The sequence below is a fragment of the Chiroxiphia lanceolata genome, chromosome 5 (genome assembly GCF_009829145.1).
Source record: "Chiroxiphia lanceolata isolate bChiLan1 chromosome 5, bChiLan1.pri, whole genome shotgun sequence".
NCBI lineage: Eukaryota > Metazoa > Chordata > Aves > Passeriformes > Pipridae > Chiroxiphia > Chiroxiphia lanceolata.
Window position 1 is genome coordinate 55,070,278 of NC_045641.1, and position 20,582 is coordinate 55,090,859.

General features: G+C 42.1%; 1 protein-coding gene across 2 annotated transcripts in view; it reads left to right on the forward strand.

Moving 5' to 3' along the window:
- Positions 1 to 18,753, forward strand: part of NUAK1 (NUAK family kinase 1) — a 48,368-nt gene extending 29,615 nt beyond the window's left edge. For both annotated transcript variants that reach the window (XM_032688548.1, XM_032688549.1), the window contains 5 exons: positions 4,690 to 4,841; positions 6,150 to 6,215; positions 13,047 to 13,166; positions 13,456 to 13,588; positions 14,650 to 18,753. In XM_032688548.1, the coding sequence (XP_032544439.1) occupies positions 4,690 to 4,841; positions 6,150 to 6,215; positions 13,047 to 13,166; positions 13,456 to 13,588; positions 14,650 to 15,803 (1,625 nt within the window). In that variant the 3' untranslated portion in view covers positions 15,804 to 18,753. The remainder of the gene's footprint in view (positions 1 to 4,689; positions 4,842 to 6,149; positions 6,216 to 13,046; positions 13,167 to 13,455; positions 13,589 to 14,649) is intronic.
- Positions 18,754 to 20,582: the final 1,829 nt, after the last annotated feature.

Below are 20,582 nucleotides of genomic sequence, written 5' to 3' on the forward strand. Positions count from 1 at the left end.
AATTTTAGGGTGAAGTGCATCTTAGCATTTAAGAAGGATAGCGAGTGTGTCCTGTGAATTTAAGAGGAGGTGACTTCAGTGTAGCTAAAGGGAAGAATTTGGCAGTAGGGTTGAAAAGAAGAGTGCTGATGAGCAAGAGATCACAACACAGCGCTATTCAGAAAATGGGAAGCTGTAGATAGAAGCTGAGTTCATAATTTCACAGCCTCTAAATATAAATAAGTGGAGACATTATATCCAAGAATTATTGCTGTAGTAGAACAACCTGTGAAAGAGACAGATTGTTGATGTTACAGAATGTACTTTGTCTCAGATATGTCTTTGATAGTGAGAAGTGAAGTTCTTTCCCAGTTTCACATTTATATTCTTCAATGAGCTCTGAAGCCAGCAGATTTGGCTTCAATTATCAGCCTAGAAGTATAGAACTTTTTTTCTGTCATTTTAAAAAAAGAAATAAACAAACACATTAGAGAAGTTGTAAGAAACCTTTCTTTGACCACTGCATGTTAAGCACCCTTTGCTGCTTGGGTTGCCAAGGCTCTTGGGGTGAACAGATTAAGCCCAAGCAAGCTTGTATCCCACTGGAAAATTCTGTTTCTTCACATTGCTGTGACCAATTTCCTAGTACATTAACACAACACTCTGCTCATCTCCCGGGGATCCAATCACGTTCCTCACACCTTGTGGTACATGCCGTTCCTGGTTCCTGATGTGCTCTCACAGTGCTATCCCTGCTTCCTCCCCTGTGGCCACGTGGAAGTGTAGGCATCTCAGAAGTCAATTCTTCAACTGGCAGGCTGTGTCTGCAGAGAAATACTAGAGATTTGCAACCACTACCCTACCCTATATCACTTGACCACTATGGCTGAGGTAGTGCAGCAGCCCTCCCACCACATCGAGGCCTCACTGCAGCTCTCTCAGTATAACTCAGCTTGCAGAGTGGTGAAAATAAACACAGTGACTCAGAAATAAATGACACACAGCAAGCATTTCTCCTGCTGCTGTCTCCTCTAATATGTGGTGCTCATGCCTCGTATCTAAGCAACCCCTATCTCTCAATTTTTGATTGACAGACCATCTCTCCTGCTATCCATGTCTGGGTGTTGATAGTGACAGTTCTTACTGACAGTTCTCCACTTATTTGGCCAGCTGTTTGCAGAGTATTGATCGTTTGAAAGAAGCTAGAGCAGCCCCACCTTATTTATATATAACCTCCCTCCTTCCCTTGACCTTGCTCAGGGTTGAGGATCAGCCTTGTACAACACGGCCATCCAAGCAGTAACACGCTGTAGGATGTTCCTGGGGTGGAGCATCCTGCCAAAGCCACGTTTCTCCGTTGGCAGTAGGTGCAGCCAGGATTCAGGCACACTTCTAGGTGGGGGTGAGCTTTGGAATGAATATGCAATAGGATGGCAGGTAATAAATCATCTGCAGCAAAAACAAAGAGTGAACCATGGAGTCCTGGAACCTATATGGAGGCGATACGTCTGTCATCAGCCTGCAGGTTACAGCCCAGGTGCTAACAGGGTGGGATATTTATTACCTCATTATTATTTGCAGTAAGTCAATCCAGCCTTTAATTAATGTCCTACTCTCTTCCCCCAGCCATTGGCCACAAGGCTTTCTTGAGCATAGATTTGTAAAACTACATGCTGTGCCTGTGTGAAATCTGTCTGACATCCTAAATACTACTGTGGAAATTCATGGTGTTCTTGGCTGATGGTCTGAGACTTGCCAGAATACCACTCTGTCACATCCCTGATAGTTTTGACCACCGAGTTCCTCTTTAAGATTATGTGTGTGTATAGACATAAATTCCACTGCCTTTCAACTTCCTCTTCCTTCAGTGGCAGCTCTCATTTTAGATTTTTTTGTCTGCTGTTCAGTTTGCTCTCTGCAGGAAAGTAGCTGTGTGCCCTCTCATGAGATTCAGCTGGTATGATGGAGATGCTCTGAACTGAAATGAAGCAGTTGTGAAAAAATACCTCCCCATTCATCTCTGCCGCTTGGCAGAGAAATTAATTGCTGTTTAATTCTGTAATCATTCAGCTATGATGATGGTGAGGAGGCCTCTGTAATGTCATTTAAGTTCAAGGATAGTTTCCCTCTCACAATGCTCCCTCATGAAGGAGAATGTGCCAATTTGTCCCAAGTGTGCTGGTAAACTGAAAGTGGAATATGAGTTACTGAGATGATTCTATTCTCATCTATTCTAGCAAGGCTCTGACAAAAATAGTGATTTATGCTTTCCTAAATCCAATTTGAAGGTATTATCTCGGTTTCCTAGAGGGCATAGGACAAAATTTGAAATGGAAAATGCCTTTAAATGCGCATTCCTCCAAATGAAGTGCTTTCCACCTCATTTCTCCAGAAATGTTGGAAAATATATCTGGATCAGGACTTGTATTAATATGGCAAATTTGAGTCCAAAAAAAATTAGATTTTGGAATTCAAAACTTCAGTACATCAAGGATGATTTGAGAAAGCTCTCATGACTGAGTGATGAAGGCAAAATTTTAACGAAAGCAGGCTGTAAGAATGCTCCATCGTGGCAGGTCTGTTACTGCTGTTACTGTCATCAGCAGCACTGAACACCTGGTAGGGCATCAGCAGCAGGGGGAGTGGGGTGGGAAGAGCCCATAGCTGACGGTGGTCCTCGGTTGGAACTGCTTGGGATGTGCACTCCCATGAGAGTGCACTGAGATCATTAGTGCCATGTGGCAACTTCACCTGTATGTGCATGATACAATAAGCCCTAACTCATGGAATCAGCTGGGTTTTTGGGGCGAGTGGGGATTTTGTTGTTGTTCTTGTTGTTGTTGTTGTTGTGTTGTTAGTTTGTTTTAAAGCAGATCTCTTAAATAAGAGTGGTTTTAGTGATTTGTCTCAGCTTACTGAAACCATTTCTTTTTGCCTTCTTAAACAAGCATATACCTAACAAGCCTTTCCAAGCTCGGAGAAACAAATGTGTGCATTACCCTTTATTGATAACACACCACAGCACTTCCCTATATGACACGGGGCACGTTCAGTTTTTCCCAGACAATATCAGTCTGTCATTCTTGGAGAGGATACTGTATGTGTAATCCATCCAGAGACGGCTCGTCCAGTTTCCGAAGTTTATTGCTAATGAGGATGCACATAGGATGTAATCATTTGCAGGAGCCTCTGCTTCGGGGTACAGTGAGGCCAGCAGACAAGTAAGCAGCCAATTTTATCTGGCTGTTTGCTCTCCCTTTTATCAGAGCTGCTTGGCTGGGGTTCAAGGGTGTTAGAGGGAACTGCAAAGGCTTTGGCTTGTAGATTTGAGTGACAAGGTGTGAGAGGACATGAGACAAAGCCTAAGAGAAGCAAGAATCTGTGTGTTAAGAGAGGCAGCTTCACATTTCATGCAAAAGCTGAAGGTTGATTTTGTTTTTTTTTTTAAATCACTAAGGACTACTGGCTGAGCTTTACTGAAGAGATATAGGAAGGCATCATTCCAGTAGGGCTGGTCAAAACTAGCATCCATGTGTAATAAACCCTTTAACCTCATTAATTTGTAGGTACCTTGCTGCTAGTGTGACCTAGCCTCAGCAGGCTGCTGCCACAGATAAAAAGAAAAGGAAAATTACCATGTTTTCATCTAGTGGTGGTTATTTATGGCAGGTGCAGGAAGTTTCCAGTGGGTTGCAGTGGATTTTCGGTGACAGAAGGGAAGAGCTATGTAGCAGCCAGGGCATTACAGCAATTCCAAACTAACAGCCTGTTTTACTAGATTAAGTATTAGCTATCTGCCACTCACAGTGAAGTCCTTGACAGCATGTGACACAGAGTACTCTTAGCCCCAAAGAAGACTCAGGTCATGACGTGTATTAGATGAATTTTCCTTGCACTGCTTACGTCGGAGTCGTGCTCTGCTGCCGGCTCTGCGCGAGTGACAGAGGATTACAGCGTGCCATCTAAGGCGTGCAGTGGGACATGAAGTGGTGGCAGGAGATAAGTAAGCTTGAGGATGAGTTGGGTACATGAGGTAGGGTACAGAGCCATACTGAAAAGAGCTGTACAGCTCTGGTGATGTTGCAGGCACAGCTAGCTCAAGCGTCCATGCCCCCCGTGCTGTTGCACAGCGTTGGGATGGAAGAGGACACGTGTATGAGTTCACTTGTTGGATTTTGATGGTAGGTGAAGGCCAGCCAACAGCCATTGTAAGCCAAATGGCAGTCCTGTATCAAACAGTCATTGAAGACAAGAATTTATTATGCCTTCTATTAACCCTTTCCAAACGATGTGAGGGCTCCAGTTTGCTTCTGTTCTATGGCTTCAAGAGGGCTACTGGTAAGAGGAAGTCCCTGTTGGAGCAGGAGCTAGTATTCAGGTGTCACCGGCACAAGTATCTACCTACCTCACTAGGATCAAGTTGACTTTGCCACCCTTTGACCCCTTATTGTTGAGGCAAAGAGCTTTCTTCGTGTAGCCATATCAAAGTGAAGACAGCCTCAACTTCTTCTCTTGGTCTGAGATGATGTAAACTTCCTCTGGTAGAAAGCAGCTTTGGAACTTGCTTTTTGCAGTGGGATAGCTATTTCCAGGCTTCAGTGGTGATGTAGGATGTGTTCAGACATCCCGAGTTGTCTTCACTCTTTAAAGTGTCAGTTTTCAAATGTTGGATCAACTGTGGTGTTTTTTCTTTTCTTTTATTCTGTGCAGTGTTTGAAAATAAAGATAAGATTGTGATCATCATGGAGTATGCAAGTAAAGGAGAGTTGTATGATTACATCAGTGAGAGGCGGCGATTAAGTGAAAGAGAGACAAGACACTTCTTTCGACAAATAGTCTCTGCTGTACATTACTGCCACAAGGTGAGCAAAGGATTTAATATTAAAAAATGCTATTTGAAGGCTGATTACTGACATATTTCAAAGCATGTCTGAGTCAACAGCATTCATTATTAAGTATCAGAGCATGTGATTTTATCAGTACAGCAGGAGATCTTCATTAAAAGTGCAACACTGAACTAGTGCCTGTTTTTGAAGACTAATGATGTTTTCCTGTGTTATGGCAGATACCAGCCACTCCCTTACTTTAGCCCTACGTTGCATTTTTGCCTTTGAAATAGTTCTCCTGACACTAAAAAACAAAAATTCCAACATGAACTAGAGAAGGCATCCCATATAACTTCTACAGCATTTGTATTAATGCACTCAAACAAATGATAGTTTGCAATTTGAATATACTTATGAACAACTTTAGAATAAAAGATACAATATATGAAAGAAAAAGCCAAGAGAAAGGTATGAGGTTCACATATAAGCTTTAGCATTTACTCATTCTGGATAGGTAAAAGTAATTTTTTCAAATGTAGTGGGAGATGATGTAGAAAGATACCATTTGCAAATGACTTTATCCATCATGGTACCCACTTGGAATGACAGTTTAAGCAATTAAACCCAAGGTAGCTGACTGGCTGTCATCATGGACCTTCTAGCCCTGCTTATGAACCAATCTCACAGAGCCAAAACTTGTATGAAGCTAAATACAATGAGCACCTAACACAATTTTTTATTTGAATTCTTTAACACTTAAATCTCTACTTGAATTCTGATAAACAGGGAGGTTTTTCAAAGTCCTCACTTCACAGTGCTGAAAAGCTGCAGTGCCATTCCTGGTGCAGTTGATTTTGCCAAATTTCTTTAAAGAAGACTCTGATCTAAACCCAGCTCGTTCACTTCCATCTCTAACATTTACAGTCCTTCAGGATTATAACTCCTCCAATCCACATGGCTGCACACTGGAGGAATGAGGGCTTTTGTAGGCACTAACGTCATTGACAGATATTTTTTTCTGGTGCCTGGGAAGAATATATTGCTTTCACGCAGTGGGGGCAGGATCCAGGATGAAATTAAGTTCTGAAAAGACACCCCCTCGCCCTCCACCCCCCACCCCCCCTGCTGTTTTAGAGTCTTTGTGGGAGGACAGATTCCAGTCATCCTTCCCATAACCACACACCAAGTGACTAATATAGAGCCTGTCACTAGTCACTGGGCCAGGAGTGTTACGACAGTGAAATCAGCCCTGAAATGTAGATGCAAAGACCACCCTGCCAGCTCACCTTTAATTTTCCCAGTATTTTCTCATGTTTTCTTCCATTTTTTTCTTTCTTGTTTCAGAACGGTGTTGTCCACAGGGACCTAAAATTGGAAAACATCCTTCTTGATGACAATTTTAATATTAAGGTAGGATTCTTTTTCTCTGTTTCTCAGAATGGTTTTGCATGTTTTTTAACATTTTTATCCAGGGTATTAGAAGAGCTAGTGTTATGGCAACAGCTACTAAGCAACAGCATCTGGCAAGAGGCTCAGGAGTTTGGAAGTTGGGGAAGGAAGACACCATTGATTACCAGTAATACACACTAAATGAAGTTTTGCATACCTTGGGGGAGAAGGCCCTGTCTTGCCATGCAAGTGCCACTATTCTCAATGCAGCATCTATTTACTGGTAGAAAACACAGAGCATTTCGTGCAGTCGGGTTTATTGTACAAATGATATTATTGCTGGCTGCTTCTGAGGGTAGGAAAAAACTGTTCTGGTCTACAGGGTTCAAGTGCCTCCTACAGAACACTACACAGAATGTTCTTTTGATCATGGCTGGAAAATAAGCAAATAGAGTTTCAAAATAAACCTAGTAAAGCACATGTGCTTCATTAGGAAATGGCCTTGGAACTTCAGACACAAACGTATACTTTGGATAGTGATGTCAGTGATGTCATTTCCATGTCATTTCTCCCCAGTGAAAGCATGGGAGTAACTTTTTTCCCCATCTTTTTCTTTTATTTTTTATAGCTGTATCATTAAGTTAAATAATACAGACATTTCATTTCCAGTGTAATTCCCTATATATATCCTATATATATTCCTATATAAAATAAGTGTAATTTCCAGGTGGCTGAACCTGTTTCACTTTCAACTTTGTTCCTCCCTGGGTAGCTGGATGTAAGGATGGCTGGTTGGGCTCATCTATGGGCAAACAAGCAGAGGGAGGAAAGCCAGAAGAGTTTCTGCTGATGCTTGAGCATCCTTGTTTAATTAAAAACGCAATCAAGGAGCTACTTGCATAGCCAAATACCTAAATAGCCTGAGTCTTCCTTTTGTCTACCCTCAAAGCCACGGGGCTGCACGCACTGCCTTCTCTGCTCCACGCTGGAGAGACTGTCTTCATTTTAAACTGATGTGGAATGGAAATGGAAAGTAACATGTGGTAGCTGCCATCTGTGTAATGCTGATGACAGAAGCTAACTTGGATCAACTAGTGGATTAAAGGCACATAAATATGTGGTTTCCAAAAATAGGCTTTTACAGAAGGCCCATCCAATGCAATATTTGGACGTTTTGCCGTTAGCATCCAGTGTCAGAGCAAACCTCCCCACTCCTGTTCCTACAGGGACACTGGCTGCAGCAGCCAGAGCTGTTCTCAGCAGCGCTGAAAATGAGAAGTAGCCTTTCTGGGACATTGTATACGAATCAGACTTCCGCAGGCAGGATGACCTTTCTTTCCACATTGCACGCTAAACTATCTTCCCAGCTAATCAGAGAATTCTTGAGAGAAAAGAGGAATTTGAGGAATTCGCTAGCTGCCGTGGGCTGGATGTCTGCACTGTGGTCCTCATATGCAAAACCAATCACTTCCCCAAACCTCTGGGGAGCTCAGCTTTGTTGGAAGGCTCCACTCCCGCCTCTCTCTTCTTTATGGGAGTCTAATCCTCCTGTTGGTAGAACAGGAGGACAGAGCAGGGACAGGTAGCTTTGTGTTCAATTCAGACCATGGAGCCGATCCAGAGGCTTCAGAACCACAGGCACATTCCAGCTGCCATAGTGAGTGGCACTGCTGTGGGAGAGGTTCATGTATCCATACCTCCCCACACACCTTCCTATCATTTGGACCTTTTTTTGTTGAGGGTTTCCCTTTCCTGACTTGTGCTGTATTTAAGCTGCTGTGTAGGCATTTTGCCTATTTCCAGTTACTTTCCTCAGGTACTTCTCTTCAGTCTTAAGGCCTCTGAGCAGGCATGGGCAAGTGGCTGCAAGCTTCCTTGATGTCCCCTACTAACTATATTTGCAAAGGATCTCATGAAACTGAAAAACAGACTGAACTTGTAGATATTTCATACATCTTACGATCAACAGTGTTTGAATTTTGATTGTTTCAGGAGGTGGCTTTTGGTGTGGTTTTCCTTTTTCTCCATGTTCTGTGTTTTTACACCTTGTGGCTGAAGTCAGCTCTGAATACTCAATGTTAAGCATACTGCCACTATTTCCCTGATGCTGAAGCTTTGAATATGTTACTCTGGTTTCTATGTTACTTGCACAGAATTTTACTTCCCACATTTTTTTTGTTTCACTAAACAGTAACCGTTGCCAAGGAAACACATGTGGAACTGTAAATTATTTATTAGGAGTAAATTTATCAGGTCCTCGTTCTGAGAATATTTATATGTGTTTTATTCAGGCAGAAAAAAAAATTGGGGTTTGGTATTGACTGATGGCTTCAAATACTCAGTGGAAGGCATTTTCTGGAAATGGAGTGATAGTCTTATCTGTACTTTCCTAGTATTTATGTTTCATTCAGTGGATTACAAACAGATACAAAATTGGCAGTTTGATTTAAAAAATAAGAAAATTAAAGGAATCCCTTTATCTTTGGGTACAATGTGCAATTAAATACATGATTTTGAAGAAGCCAGTGATCTATACATTATCATTTCCAAAAACATGTCATAGTAATGTGAATAAAAAATAAGATGTTGTAAAAATACATCCCTGTATAGCAGCTTAAACAATACTTTTAAAACAGGAAATAAAGAGGACAAGTAATCCATTAGAAATTATTATCCGACCTGAAAGGGCCCCAAGCCATTTTACATAATACTAACTTGGAAAGCATTCTTAAGTTTTAGCTAATTAAGTGAAGGTCAAGAAGGAGTGTATGGAGACATAATCAGCTTTTTTTATTTTTAAGAGTTACATGGTGAGTAAAAGTCTCTGGAAAGAGTCATGTGTTAGAGTACAGCAATTAGGAAACACCAGTGTGTGGAAGCTGACAAAAAATTACACATTTTGAAGAGTTAGGTTTTTCAGGGACTTGGTGTATGTGGTACTATTTCCTGCAAACTATTACATAAAACCCCTAAATGCAGCAAGCATAAGTGAATAAAAGGAGTTTTAAACACTTGTGAGACTGAACACACATGCATATCTATGGCATACATGGAGTTCATCCAGCCAATTAATCCCACAATACCTTGCCTTGCTCCCCAGATGCACACCCAACTATGTAGCAGAAACTCAGAGCATGAGTGCTTCTCCTGGGATCCAGCCTGTCTGTGGAGGTCAACAGTGGGGCAGAGTCTTAGAGCTAAATCTTACTAAGACACTGCAGCCTCCCAGGAGAGCGTTATTTGCTTTCTTACCTTGTTGTCATGGTGCCATGTTCTTTACAGAAATAACATGGCAAAGGGTTTCTGGAGCATGTACAAGCTCTGCCACATTCATGTGCCAGATGGTAACATCACCACCTTAAAATTTACTCCTTTCAGCTGCCTGCACTTGGTGACTTCCACCCTGCAGCTGTAGGCAGCTTGGAGCTGCCCCCTCTGCTCATCCTGTGTTCCTGGGGTGGGTACAGCTGCTGCCCCTGCCATGCAGTGGCAGAGGAGCCTCTCACTGGCATTGTCATCCCATCAAGAGGATGTAATCGTTCATCAGCCTAACACAGCTGGAGGGGGACAGGGTCAGACAGGCAGGAGGGCTAAGGCAGCTCCAAAGCATTGAAAAAGCTGCCCTTTGTGGGAAGAGATTCACGATGGCTTTAAGCATTTGCCTTCGGTGGTCTTTAAAAAAGCCTTCTGGTGGTGCCTTCTCTTCATTGGTATTGAAAGGATGAAGCATGCTAGTGTTTGATTTATTGCAGCTATGGATTTACTAGAAGAAATAGCAGCGGGGCAAGTATGTAGCTGCCTCCATTTGCCCATAGCTCCTGCAGTTTAGTCTGATAAGGACCATATGTCCCCAAGCACTGCAGTTCTCCCCAGTGCCTAAATCTCCAAAACTGCATGCAAGGAGGTGGAGAGCAACTGCTGTCTAGTGTGGCAGGTGGGGAGTTAATGTCAAATACTGTGTTCCTGCCCCACGCCATAGGCTGCCCCCAGGGACACCTCTGTCATGCAGCCTGGCTCGATGGAGGGGCCTCCTTGTTCAACAGTAGGGCTGTGGCGGCTCCTGGGCTGGGAATTGCACCTAAAAGAGACGTCTAGCAGAGGTTGACGTAAACCATATGATCAACCCCAAAGTGATAGAAGGAGAGAAAAATGCAAGTATAATAGTAACATAATCCTACTAACTGCACCTTCTCTTGGGCTTGGTAAGGGGACACCAATCAGACTAACCACTAAAAACCCATGAGGGTTTCGTATATACAGAGTAAGTGTATGTAATTGGGATTTACCTTGCCGGAAGTCTCACCGACTGCACATACATTTCATGTGCTTTAAGAGACCTAATTATTTCTCTATCTGCAGTACAGAAAGACAGATTTTTAAGTGGGATAGAACTGACAATTTCCATGAGTGTGAACTTTGTGGAATTTATATTCCACACTTTAACAATAAATTACATCTGGTTTATCACAACTAACAGTAAATATGAAACATACACTGCTGAAGTGAGGGGAATAAAACTCTACTTCCTGGCTCCTCCTAATTTAGGAAGTTTTTTTGACTTGATGCCTTAGTTCCATTTAAGTGCCAAGAACATGAAGTAATGTTGGCTTCTATTAATCTTTTTTTGGGGGGCATGACAGTTTTAATGGGAAAAGCTGATAAACATCAGTCTGTGAGTATGGGAGTGGACTGTAACATAAATACTCTTTTCCTGAATGGTCAAAAGGAAAACATGAATGCCCAAGTCTGAGTTTCTTAGAGTGAACAATGGTATGCGTATCCCTATATATATGTATTCGTGGACATCCACATGCATTTTATACATTCCATGGTGTTAAGGGAATGTATTTTCATAAGGAATCACACTGTGCAGTGTTTGTCCTTGTCTTAGCTGCATCCTGAACTAAAATAAAAATCAATGACCAGCACGAATTTTTAACACTGAAATGATCCCATTCTTCCCCTGATTGACAGGGCACACTTCATAAGGCTTAAAACCAACTTCCTGCAAGCCAGGCAGGGTGACTTGATAAGAAAGTGGAATTCAGGGCAATTAAGTGCAATCTGAGCCATGAGAATATGTTTGCAGACTGCAATTGTACACCAGCTGTTTTCAATGACATTCCAGCCATACAATGAAGATTTTACAAACCGCATTTATTTAAGGGTTGAATTTTCTGCTGAGGGTTGATAATACACTGTTGGAGGGACTGAGTGAATTCAATCTATGAATTCAATCTCTCATAGTGAGATGAATTAATATTAATGAACAGGAATCAGCTGCTCTTTGAGCAGGATGAGTCCAAATTGTTGGTGAAACACCTGCACAAGCAGAACATCAAAATAGGAGAGGGTAAAGTGTGAAATCTTGTATCTGACCTGTGACTTTAAGATTTGTGTGAAAATTTTGTTTTAAAAAAAAGTTTATATTTCTAACATGAAAGTATCTAACAGCTATATATGTATCTACTTATGAAGTGTATATATGTTTCTGTTTTGGTTTCGAATATGTCATGTTTCGGTGTAGCTGTAGAAGTTTAGATAGTAGAGACAAAGACTTAGAGGTCACTAAGTGTCGCAATTCAACAGTTATTAGGGGCTCCAATGATGGACATTCTAGAAAACCAGGAGTGAATGATGTTGCTGGTAAATCCTTTTCTTTTCCGTTCATTTTGTGTTTCCATGAATTTTTGTCTTGTGAAAATTCCTGGGATTTAATTTCTTTCTGGTAGAAAATACATGAATAAGGTGAAGAAAACCCAGACAAAACTCCTATCTCTTATAGCTCTAATACCTTTTTAATGCCTGTACTTTATGTCTTTTATGTGTGCCTTATGTCAATAGTGGGCAGTAACGCAAGTATCTTTGCAAAGCAGAAGCATTTGGGTTTTAAACAAGTAAAAAAATGAGATGTGTTGCCTTGTGCTAGAGAAACAAAGAAAATGCAAAGGTTGTGGGAGTATTCAGTGTTGCTATCCTCAGCCTTTGTTTTGTAAGAACAAGAACAGAGAATTGAAGTAAACAAAATATTTGGACCTGATCCTGCAATTCCTACGTGGGCAAAATTCCCAGTAGTCTCAAGGGAAGTTTTGTTTGTGTTGGGAAAACCAGATTTGGGCCCATTGTTTCCAGTTAGGAATCAGACTTGTGTTTATTACCTCGTGATAGACATCTCATGGGCTTAACAGCTCAGCTTCCTCAGCCTGGTGTCCCTGAATCTGGAAGAGTTAGCAACTGCCTCGCTTTCCATCTCATTCAAGCATAGCTATGTTCCAGATGATTTCAAAAATTACTTTTTTCTGTAAGGCTTAGTTTCCTGCAACATTCCTGCCTCACTCCTCCTGTTGAGTTTAAAGGTCTTGGCTTTTGGCTTGCGTGTGTGTGATAAGAAGGGTGGTACTTTCTATTTGCTTTCCTTTGGTATTAATGATTAAACAAGATGAAGAGCAATCAGTGGACAGCAGGCCCAGTGCCTCACAGTATGAAATTGTTTTTGCAAGCATATGCAGTTCATCCAGGGTAAAATTACTGACTGATGGTTGCAGTCAGTTGGTGACCTGTCTGTAAATGGTACCAAAGCATCCTTGTCCCTGACTGGGAGGATTTAACCTGTGAATCTTTCTTCTCTGAAAGGTCTGTAGAGAGGAAAGTCAAAAAATTATAGAATAATGGGTTGGCCAGGGAACCTGAGAGATTATCCACATCAAGATCCCTGCACTACAACAGAGTCAAATATAAGATCCCTGCACTACAACAGAGTCAAATATAGCTAAGTCTTTCCTGGAAAAGGATTTTTTTGTTTCTTTAAGATATAATTATTACTACAGAGGCCTTTTGCAATTCTATTTGCAGATTGCTGATTTTGGACTCTCCAACCTTTATCATAAAGACAAGTTTCTGCAGACCTTTTGTGGAAGCCCACTGTATGCTTCCCCTGAAATAGTTAATGGACGACCTTACAGAGGCCCAGAGGTAAGAAGGGTCAGCTTTTTTGTGCTGGTATGGGGATGTCTTTGATGATAATGTTCTTGAGGGTTAGTCTTACTGCGAATGTTATTGATCTGTCCTGTATTTAAAGTTCTTAAGCTGCCTTAGTTTGCTTTTGTTTGCTTTGCCTGTGAGTGGGTAGTGAGGTGTTAGATACCAGTTTGCCCACCAGCAGGTGCAGCTGGACATTACGCTTCTCTTGTGGTGCTAATGGCAGGGAGAAGGGCAGGGATCAGCTTCCCTGGGCTTCACACGTGTTGTGTCTGTATTTCAGGTTGACAGCTGGGCCCTTGGTGTATTGCTTTACACTCTGGTTTATGGAACGATGCCCTTTGATGGCTTCGATCACAAAAATCTCATCAGGCAGATCAGCAGTGGAGAATATCGTGAGCCAACACAGACCTCAGGTACGTAAAAGGAGGGAGAGCCGTGTACTGAGCTGACAGGAGTTCAGGATGGAGAGTTTGTCTGGTCCCTTCCAACATGTTTTGGTGTCATATTAGAATGATGCAGAAAAAAAAAACCTCATCCCCTACTGACTTCATCTACTGTAAATGCCCATCTGGATACAGCATTTATCAAAAGCCCTTTCGAAATTACAGTTTTGTAGCAGATAGATTTTGTTCCCTTGGGGAAGCTGTAGCAGGCTCTTTTAACTAGATGTGTGACAGTGAAAGGTCTGTTAGCTATTGCAAGTGGAATTGTTCAGAGAAGCTTTAAACTGATACAACATACTAGTACAGATCAATCCTCTAACTGCACTGTGGTATATCACAGCAGAGAGATGATAAATGGTCAGAGCAACACAGTCTCCTATTCAAGAAGGCAGGCCAAAATCTGAATTAATGCCACTATGTTCGCATTGATTTCTACTTAGAGGATAACACATTAAGCAGTCACCTGACAGAAAAGCATCAGCTAAGTCTGGGTCATTGATTATAATGATCCCTCCGGCCTTAAATATCTATGTATACATTATATTTAAATTAATATTTATCTTATATCAGTTGTTTGCTATCCCTTTCAATTTTTGGTCTTCTTGCTCTCTGTATGAAAATAAACCCTTAAAATACACAGAAGACTACACTGTTAATGGAAAAATAAATAGAAAAGCAAATATCCCAAGTCATCTTTGTTTTCCTCTAAGTTTTGTCAATATTAGAGTCAATTGGTTGGTGACTTCCATCAGTAATATGGAGCTATTCACTTTCTAATACAGTACAAATACTAATTTATTTGATAGCCCAGTGTACATTTCTCAGAGTGAATCATATTCTTCTGATGAGAAGTAATACTCAAATGCATTTTCTGTCATTGACTGATGGACAAAGCCTTGCCCTCTTTCACTTCTCCTGTTGTAAAGGGCGTTATTTTTGCGCATTTGATTGGCTTCACACTTCCAATTTAAACTGACAAAGCTAACTATGCTCATGTTCTAAAAATTTTGTATGCCATTCTTCATCCATAGATGCTCGTGGTCTTATCAGATGGATGCTGATGGTGAACCCTGAACGCCGGGCAACCATTGAAGACATTGCCAACCACTGGTGGGTTAACTGGGGCTACAAGAGTAGTGTTTGTGACTGTGATGCCATGAGGGACTCTGAGTCCCCATTGCTGGCAAGGTTCATTGATTGGCATCATCGTTCTACTGGCCTCCAACCAGAGACTGATACCAAAATGAAGTGCCTTTCTAAGCCCAAAGGTCCTGAAGTCACACTAGAGAGACAAAGATCTCTGAAAAAATCAAAAAAGGAAAATGACATTGCACAGTCCATCCAGGAAGGAGGAGCTGAAAATGCAACCAAACCCACTTCCAAGAGACCCAAAGGCATCCTGAAGAAAAGGAGCAACAGTGAGCATCGATCTCACAGTGCAGGTTTCATTGAAGGAGTGGTCAGCCCAGTGTTACCCTCTGCTTTTAAGCTGGAGCAAGAGTTGTGTAGGACTGGCGTAGCCATTAAAAGTGTTGTGGAGGTAGAGGTAGCTGGCAAATATGGCACTAAGCAGTCTTCACTCATGCCAAAAAAAGGAATCTTAAAGAAGACTCAGCAGAGGGAGTCTGGCTATTACTCCTCTCCAGAACGAAGCGAATCTTCTGAACTCTTGGACAATAATGATGAGACAGTAAATAGTGACACTTCTCCAGGGGTCACAGAGCCATCCAGAAATGGGTCTTACAGCCATTCCTGCAGGCGTAAGGGCATCTTGAAACACAACAGCAAGTATTCTCCCAGCAGCACTGAATCTGCTTTGATTAGCCCTGACACGCCAACGCTGGAGGCCATGGAAGAAGCGATCCTGCCTGGAGATGCATTACCTCAAAGTTACAGTCGCCCTTCCAGCGTGATTAGTGATGACAGTATTTTGTCCAGTGACTCATTTGATTTGCTGGATTTGCAAGAGAACAGGCCAAACAGACAGAGAATACGGAGCTGTGTCTCTGCTGAAAATTTCCTCCAGATCCAAGACTTCGAAGGACTTCAGAACCGCCCACGGCCACAGTATCTAAAGCGTTATCGTAACCGTCTGGGGGACAGCAGTTTTTCTCTTCTCACAGACATGGATGATGTGACTCAGGTCTACAAGAAAGCCCTAGAGATCTGCAACAAGCTCAACTAGTGGAGGGAAGATGGAAAAGGAGGGAAGGGAGGTTTTCTGTGTACCTTTATGATGGAGTAAGCCAGGTCACTGATTTGCTGACAGTGGTAGGTTTTGCTTCAGAGGTGCTGACTGTACCTACTTAGCTGAACTCCTAGTAAAGTAGCCCCAAAGCCATCTCACACTTCTTTAATCTTGTGCCCTCAAAATATTACCTACCTGACCAGAGAAAAACCTTTGGTCTTTGTGAGGAAAGCACATCAAAAGCTAGCTGGCAAAAGCATCAAGATTTGATGGCTCTAAGTCAGACAGAATTAAAACTGGAAGTGAGGGACACATGTTTTGAGATGTTTCCAATTAATATCAGTTAAGCTTTATCAAGAGATGAGCTGAATTCTTCAAGTCCGATTTGGATGCCTTTTAGAAAGAGAGGCTTCATTTCCCCCTGAAGTTATTCATCTGAATACAGTTATTGCACAGTGGGGATCTTTGGCTTGCATTATGCAGCAGGCCAGGCTAGGTAGTCACCATGGTCCCTTCCACCAGAGTGACCTGAGAGGTTCTGAACGTGTTCTGGGACAGATAATCTGAGAGACTTGCCCCAGAAAAACACCCCATGAGGTGTTTGTGGACAAGTGATGGAGCAGGCATTCAGATCTGGACTCTCCCACACGGTCCAAAGCCATTGCTCTTCGGTGAGCAGAAAGTTCTAAAATTATTTCCAACTACTGCTCCTACTAGCAAAAAGAGAGCCACAGAAACGATAAAGGGATCTGGAAGGAAGGGATGTTATCAGCAGCTAAATGACCTTTTAAGGCATTTCAACCCATGTGTTCCACTTGTGACTCTTTCAAAACGGCCGGCCAGATGAATGCCCAGATAAAGATGGATCTGACAAAGGGTCTCAAGAGTTAGCTGACCCTCCAATCTAGAGTTCAGTCACTGTCAGCAAATGGTGCCACCTTGCTGCTAGCTTGTAGTATTTGGGAGTGACAGGTAGTTTGTGACCTGAATGTTAGGTAAGGAAAAGGTTGTAGCATGTAGGAAACAGATAGAGGTCAGAAAGTTAGTGGGAAGATGCCTTTCTCCATATGAAAATGTTTTTAGGTAGGTGGTAATGGAGCAGAAAGAATTGAGCGATGAAATGATAATGTTAGGTTTAATAACAGAGTTAGCAGGCCTGCTTCTATCCTAGTGTAGCTGGTACTGAGTGTGCAATGACACCAGTTTGAAAAAAAAAAGGATATGTGTTTGTGTTCTCAGATATCCAACTATCCAGACCGAAGGCTTCAACTCCCATAAAGGTACCACATGGGTCTACTGGATTACCTGAATGTAAGCCTATGTCAGAAAGGCACTGTGTGTTTGACAGGCCTGGGCAAACTGGAATATTCAGGCCCATTTCAGTCTCATTTCCATGAGCACATAGCCCCTGGCTTTCTTGGAGGTGCACTGGTGTGATTAAATCACAGGTTTCAGCCTATGATGTCAAATGATCCACAGCTGCAAAACTTGCATCTACATGCATACCCAGAGCAGAGGAGCATGGGGCAAGTTCTAGTCTCACTCCTGCCCTGAAACTGGAACTGAAAGCAGAATTTGACCCGCTGTGTCCCAAATCTTAGAGGTGGTGCAGAAACAGAATAGAGTTCCTCTGAGGATTCCTTGGGAATTGGGGATAACTCCATAAATCATTGGCATCTGGGGCAGGAAGCTATTTCACTTGCAGATTCCTTATTCAGTGTATCATGGTATTAAGTCTGATGGTTCCTCCTAAAAATCAACTGGGCTGCCTAGCATAAAGATGAACCAACTTGAGTTTCCTAAATCAGTTAATCTGCCTCTATGGAGAACCTTTACTTATTACTTATTTCCTTACACTGGACCAAATTTGGCTCTGAAATAAATGGCATCAATATCATGAAATCTCTGAGAGACATGCTCTCAAGCAGTCAAGTGAAATCTGGCTCACTGTTGTTTGCCTAGGAAGGGCAACTACAGGTCACTTCTCTGCAGACGTGTACCTCTCTGTATGATAGTCAGACATCTCAACTTCTCTCACAAGCCCTGCATGTGCTCTTTTAGCCCATCCCAAGCCAACACCCCATTTTGCAGTGTATCGAGTTAACAGGTTTGCTGTGGTGCATTTTAAAACAACTCCACATAGTCTCCATGGCCTTTCTGAAACAAGGGTGGATGTGCCTTGCAGCCATGGCTTTTGACCCGTGCCCTGGAGTGTAAGAGCTACATCCTTAGCTGGTGTGAATTAGCGCTGTCCCGCTGACATGCTGGAGCATCGCTTCGGTGGGGTTGCGCTGATTGACACCTTCCCTGCACGTGTGGCACTAAACCTTGAATGGATTTATAGAGGTTTCAGGATGAAGGGAAGGGAACTCGGCGAGCCATGGCAGGGAAGTGAGGAGCACCCCAAAGGCTCCTGTCTCCCGAGGCTTTTGCCCAGGCCTGCTTCCTTGTGTACAAATGTGAATGAGTGAGTGACTGCTTGCTGCCAAACTGGAAATGTTATGTAGGGATTTACTGGCATGTTACTGGCATGTTACATGTTTACTGGCATGTTATCATTCCTAGAAGAGAAGAAAAAAAAAAAACTTGACTGCACATTGTTATTATTAGTGTTGTGATTCTTATTTAATTTTTTTGTAATACAAAGTCGACTTTTTTATTTGAATTTGTTTTGGTTTTTTTTTTTTTTTATTTATTGGTCTGAAAGCCATTTCAAAGGTATAATAATATATTTGGTGTAATTTAATTGGTGCAACATTATTTTACAGCTCCGGCCAAAGTTGTTTGGTGTTATTTTTTGGGTTTTTTGGTTTTTTCTCCCAATCCTTGGTTGGTTTGAACTCTATGAGGCACACAGGGAAAAACGCTGGATAATCACCCAAAGTGTTTGTATTTTTAATCTGATACTGTTTTTTATTAAATAAAATGAAGTTAATGTAACTGTGAAGAGTCTCTCTCTCTCTCCCTTTTCTTTCTTATTGTACATCAGCATAAGCCAACGCCAAATGGTAACGAACTTGTCATGTAGAAATACAGCAGCATCTCAGCACTTTGTACCAAGTTGTTTATGCAAAGCTTCTTGGCTCGTTTGTACATTTGAATATAGTGTGGGTGGCCACAGACACTCCCGTGCTACGAAGTGTTTGGCACTACAAAGCACCCAGAGCTTTCAGCTGTGGAAATGTTTGGTGGCGAATAGCTGACTGGGGTTTTTCTGTTTGAGATAAATGAGGTTTGTGGGCCAGGTGTGCTGTAGGTGAGGCAGAGCTGGCTGGCTGAGCAGACACAGCATAACTCATTTGTAGCCTGGAGACAGACGGTCATGGTCCTTTTTCCTCTGTTGGGAAGAGGGGACGGACAGTTTATTGACAGTGTACCTGTAGGTAAAATTTAGGGGTTTGGAGCAATTACTTGAGCAAAAAAAACGGATGGCCATCTGCTACTGTCAAATGTGAGTTGATTTCACTCAGATGGCTTTGAGCAGCCAGCATAATCAGCTAGTGAGAGGGAAAAAGGGGAGTCAGTTTTCATTTTTTTGGAGTCCCCATGATAACCAGAAGGCTTTAGATTGTTTTTCTTGGAAAACAGATGGGCATCATAAGGGAAGCTGGGTGTTAGGTATGCTGTGTGTGCTGGGGACTTGTTAAAATAAAGGAAATGGTTGGCAATGTCTTCATGTTGGCTCTGAGCAAGACACCATTAAACTTCACCTTTGATGCAGCCAGCCAAGATACCTGTAGTGTATATTCTGCTTTTTAAATTACAGACAGTTTGGATCAGGATCCGAGGTTTGGATATCATGAAAAAAAAAAGGCTTTTTTTTTCCTGATTCATTTTCTCTCTCTAGCTTTTTAATGCCAGAAACCATGGCTGTAGGTACTAGATTTCTTACTTATGACCACTTGAAAACCACTGGGAATAAAGCGAAAAAGCCAATGATGCAGAAAGGCAAACAGCCGTTAATACATTACAAAGGGAATGATTATCTGCTATGTGCTAATTGAGTCAGGAATTATATGGTGTATATACAAAGTCAGCACATGTGTTCTTGTACCTGAGGTGAAGAAAGTCTAATTGTGTGGGTGCTGGGTGGTGGAAAATGTACTGTAAGTCTCCTCTGTAATAGCAATTATGAAACAACTTTTTTTTATTTTTTTTTTTTTTTAAACACACTAGGAAAAAAGGGAAGCTGAGGGCAAACTATTTGTTTCATTTTAAAAATAATGACTTTTAGAAGGTTCTGGATGGCTGGGCATGCTGCGCGTTTGTGGCAGGATCTGAGGAGTAATTATGTACGTGTTTGTACAGCTCTGAGAGTGCACACTTCTGGGGTGGGGTGGGAGCTTAGAGTCTGATTTTCCTATTTATTACAGTAGATAAGTGTACAGCAATATACCTTAGCTGAAGTTACGTAGTAAGTCCGTAGACAGACCTGGTCTTCTTTCGTGCTTGCTTCGTGGGCATTCCAGTGTTTCTCAGGAATCACTGAGGTTTTTATGGATTGGGAAGACAGGAGCAAGGAAGCAAGACAAGCCTTGGGAGCTACACAGTTGAGTGACAAAAGCAGTAGTGTGGGTTTTTTCTATACAGCCACAAATCGTTTTATCCATTATAACCCTTTGTTAACCAATTTCTGATCCTGCAAAGCCTGTGCATGCGTGTGTGTAACATAGTATTGCCAGGGATCCCTCTCACTGCTGTGGTGGGCTTTGCTGAAGTCCAGGGGCCAGCTGACACGGGCAGCGCTGCCTGATGCTGAGCAATGCTTCCATATAT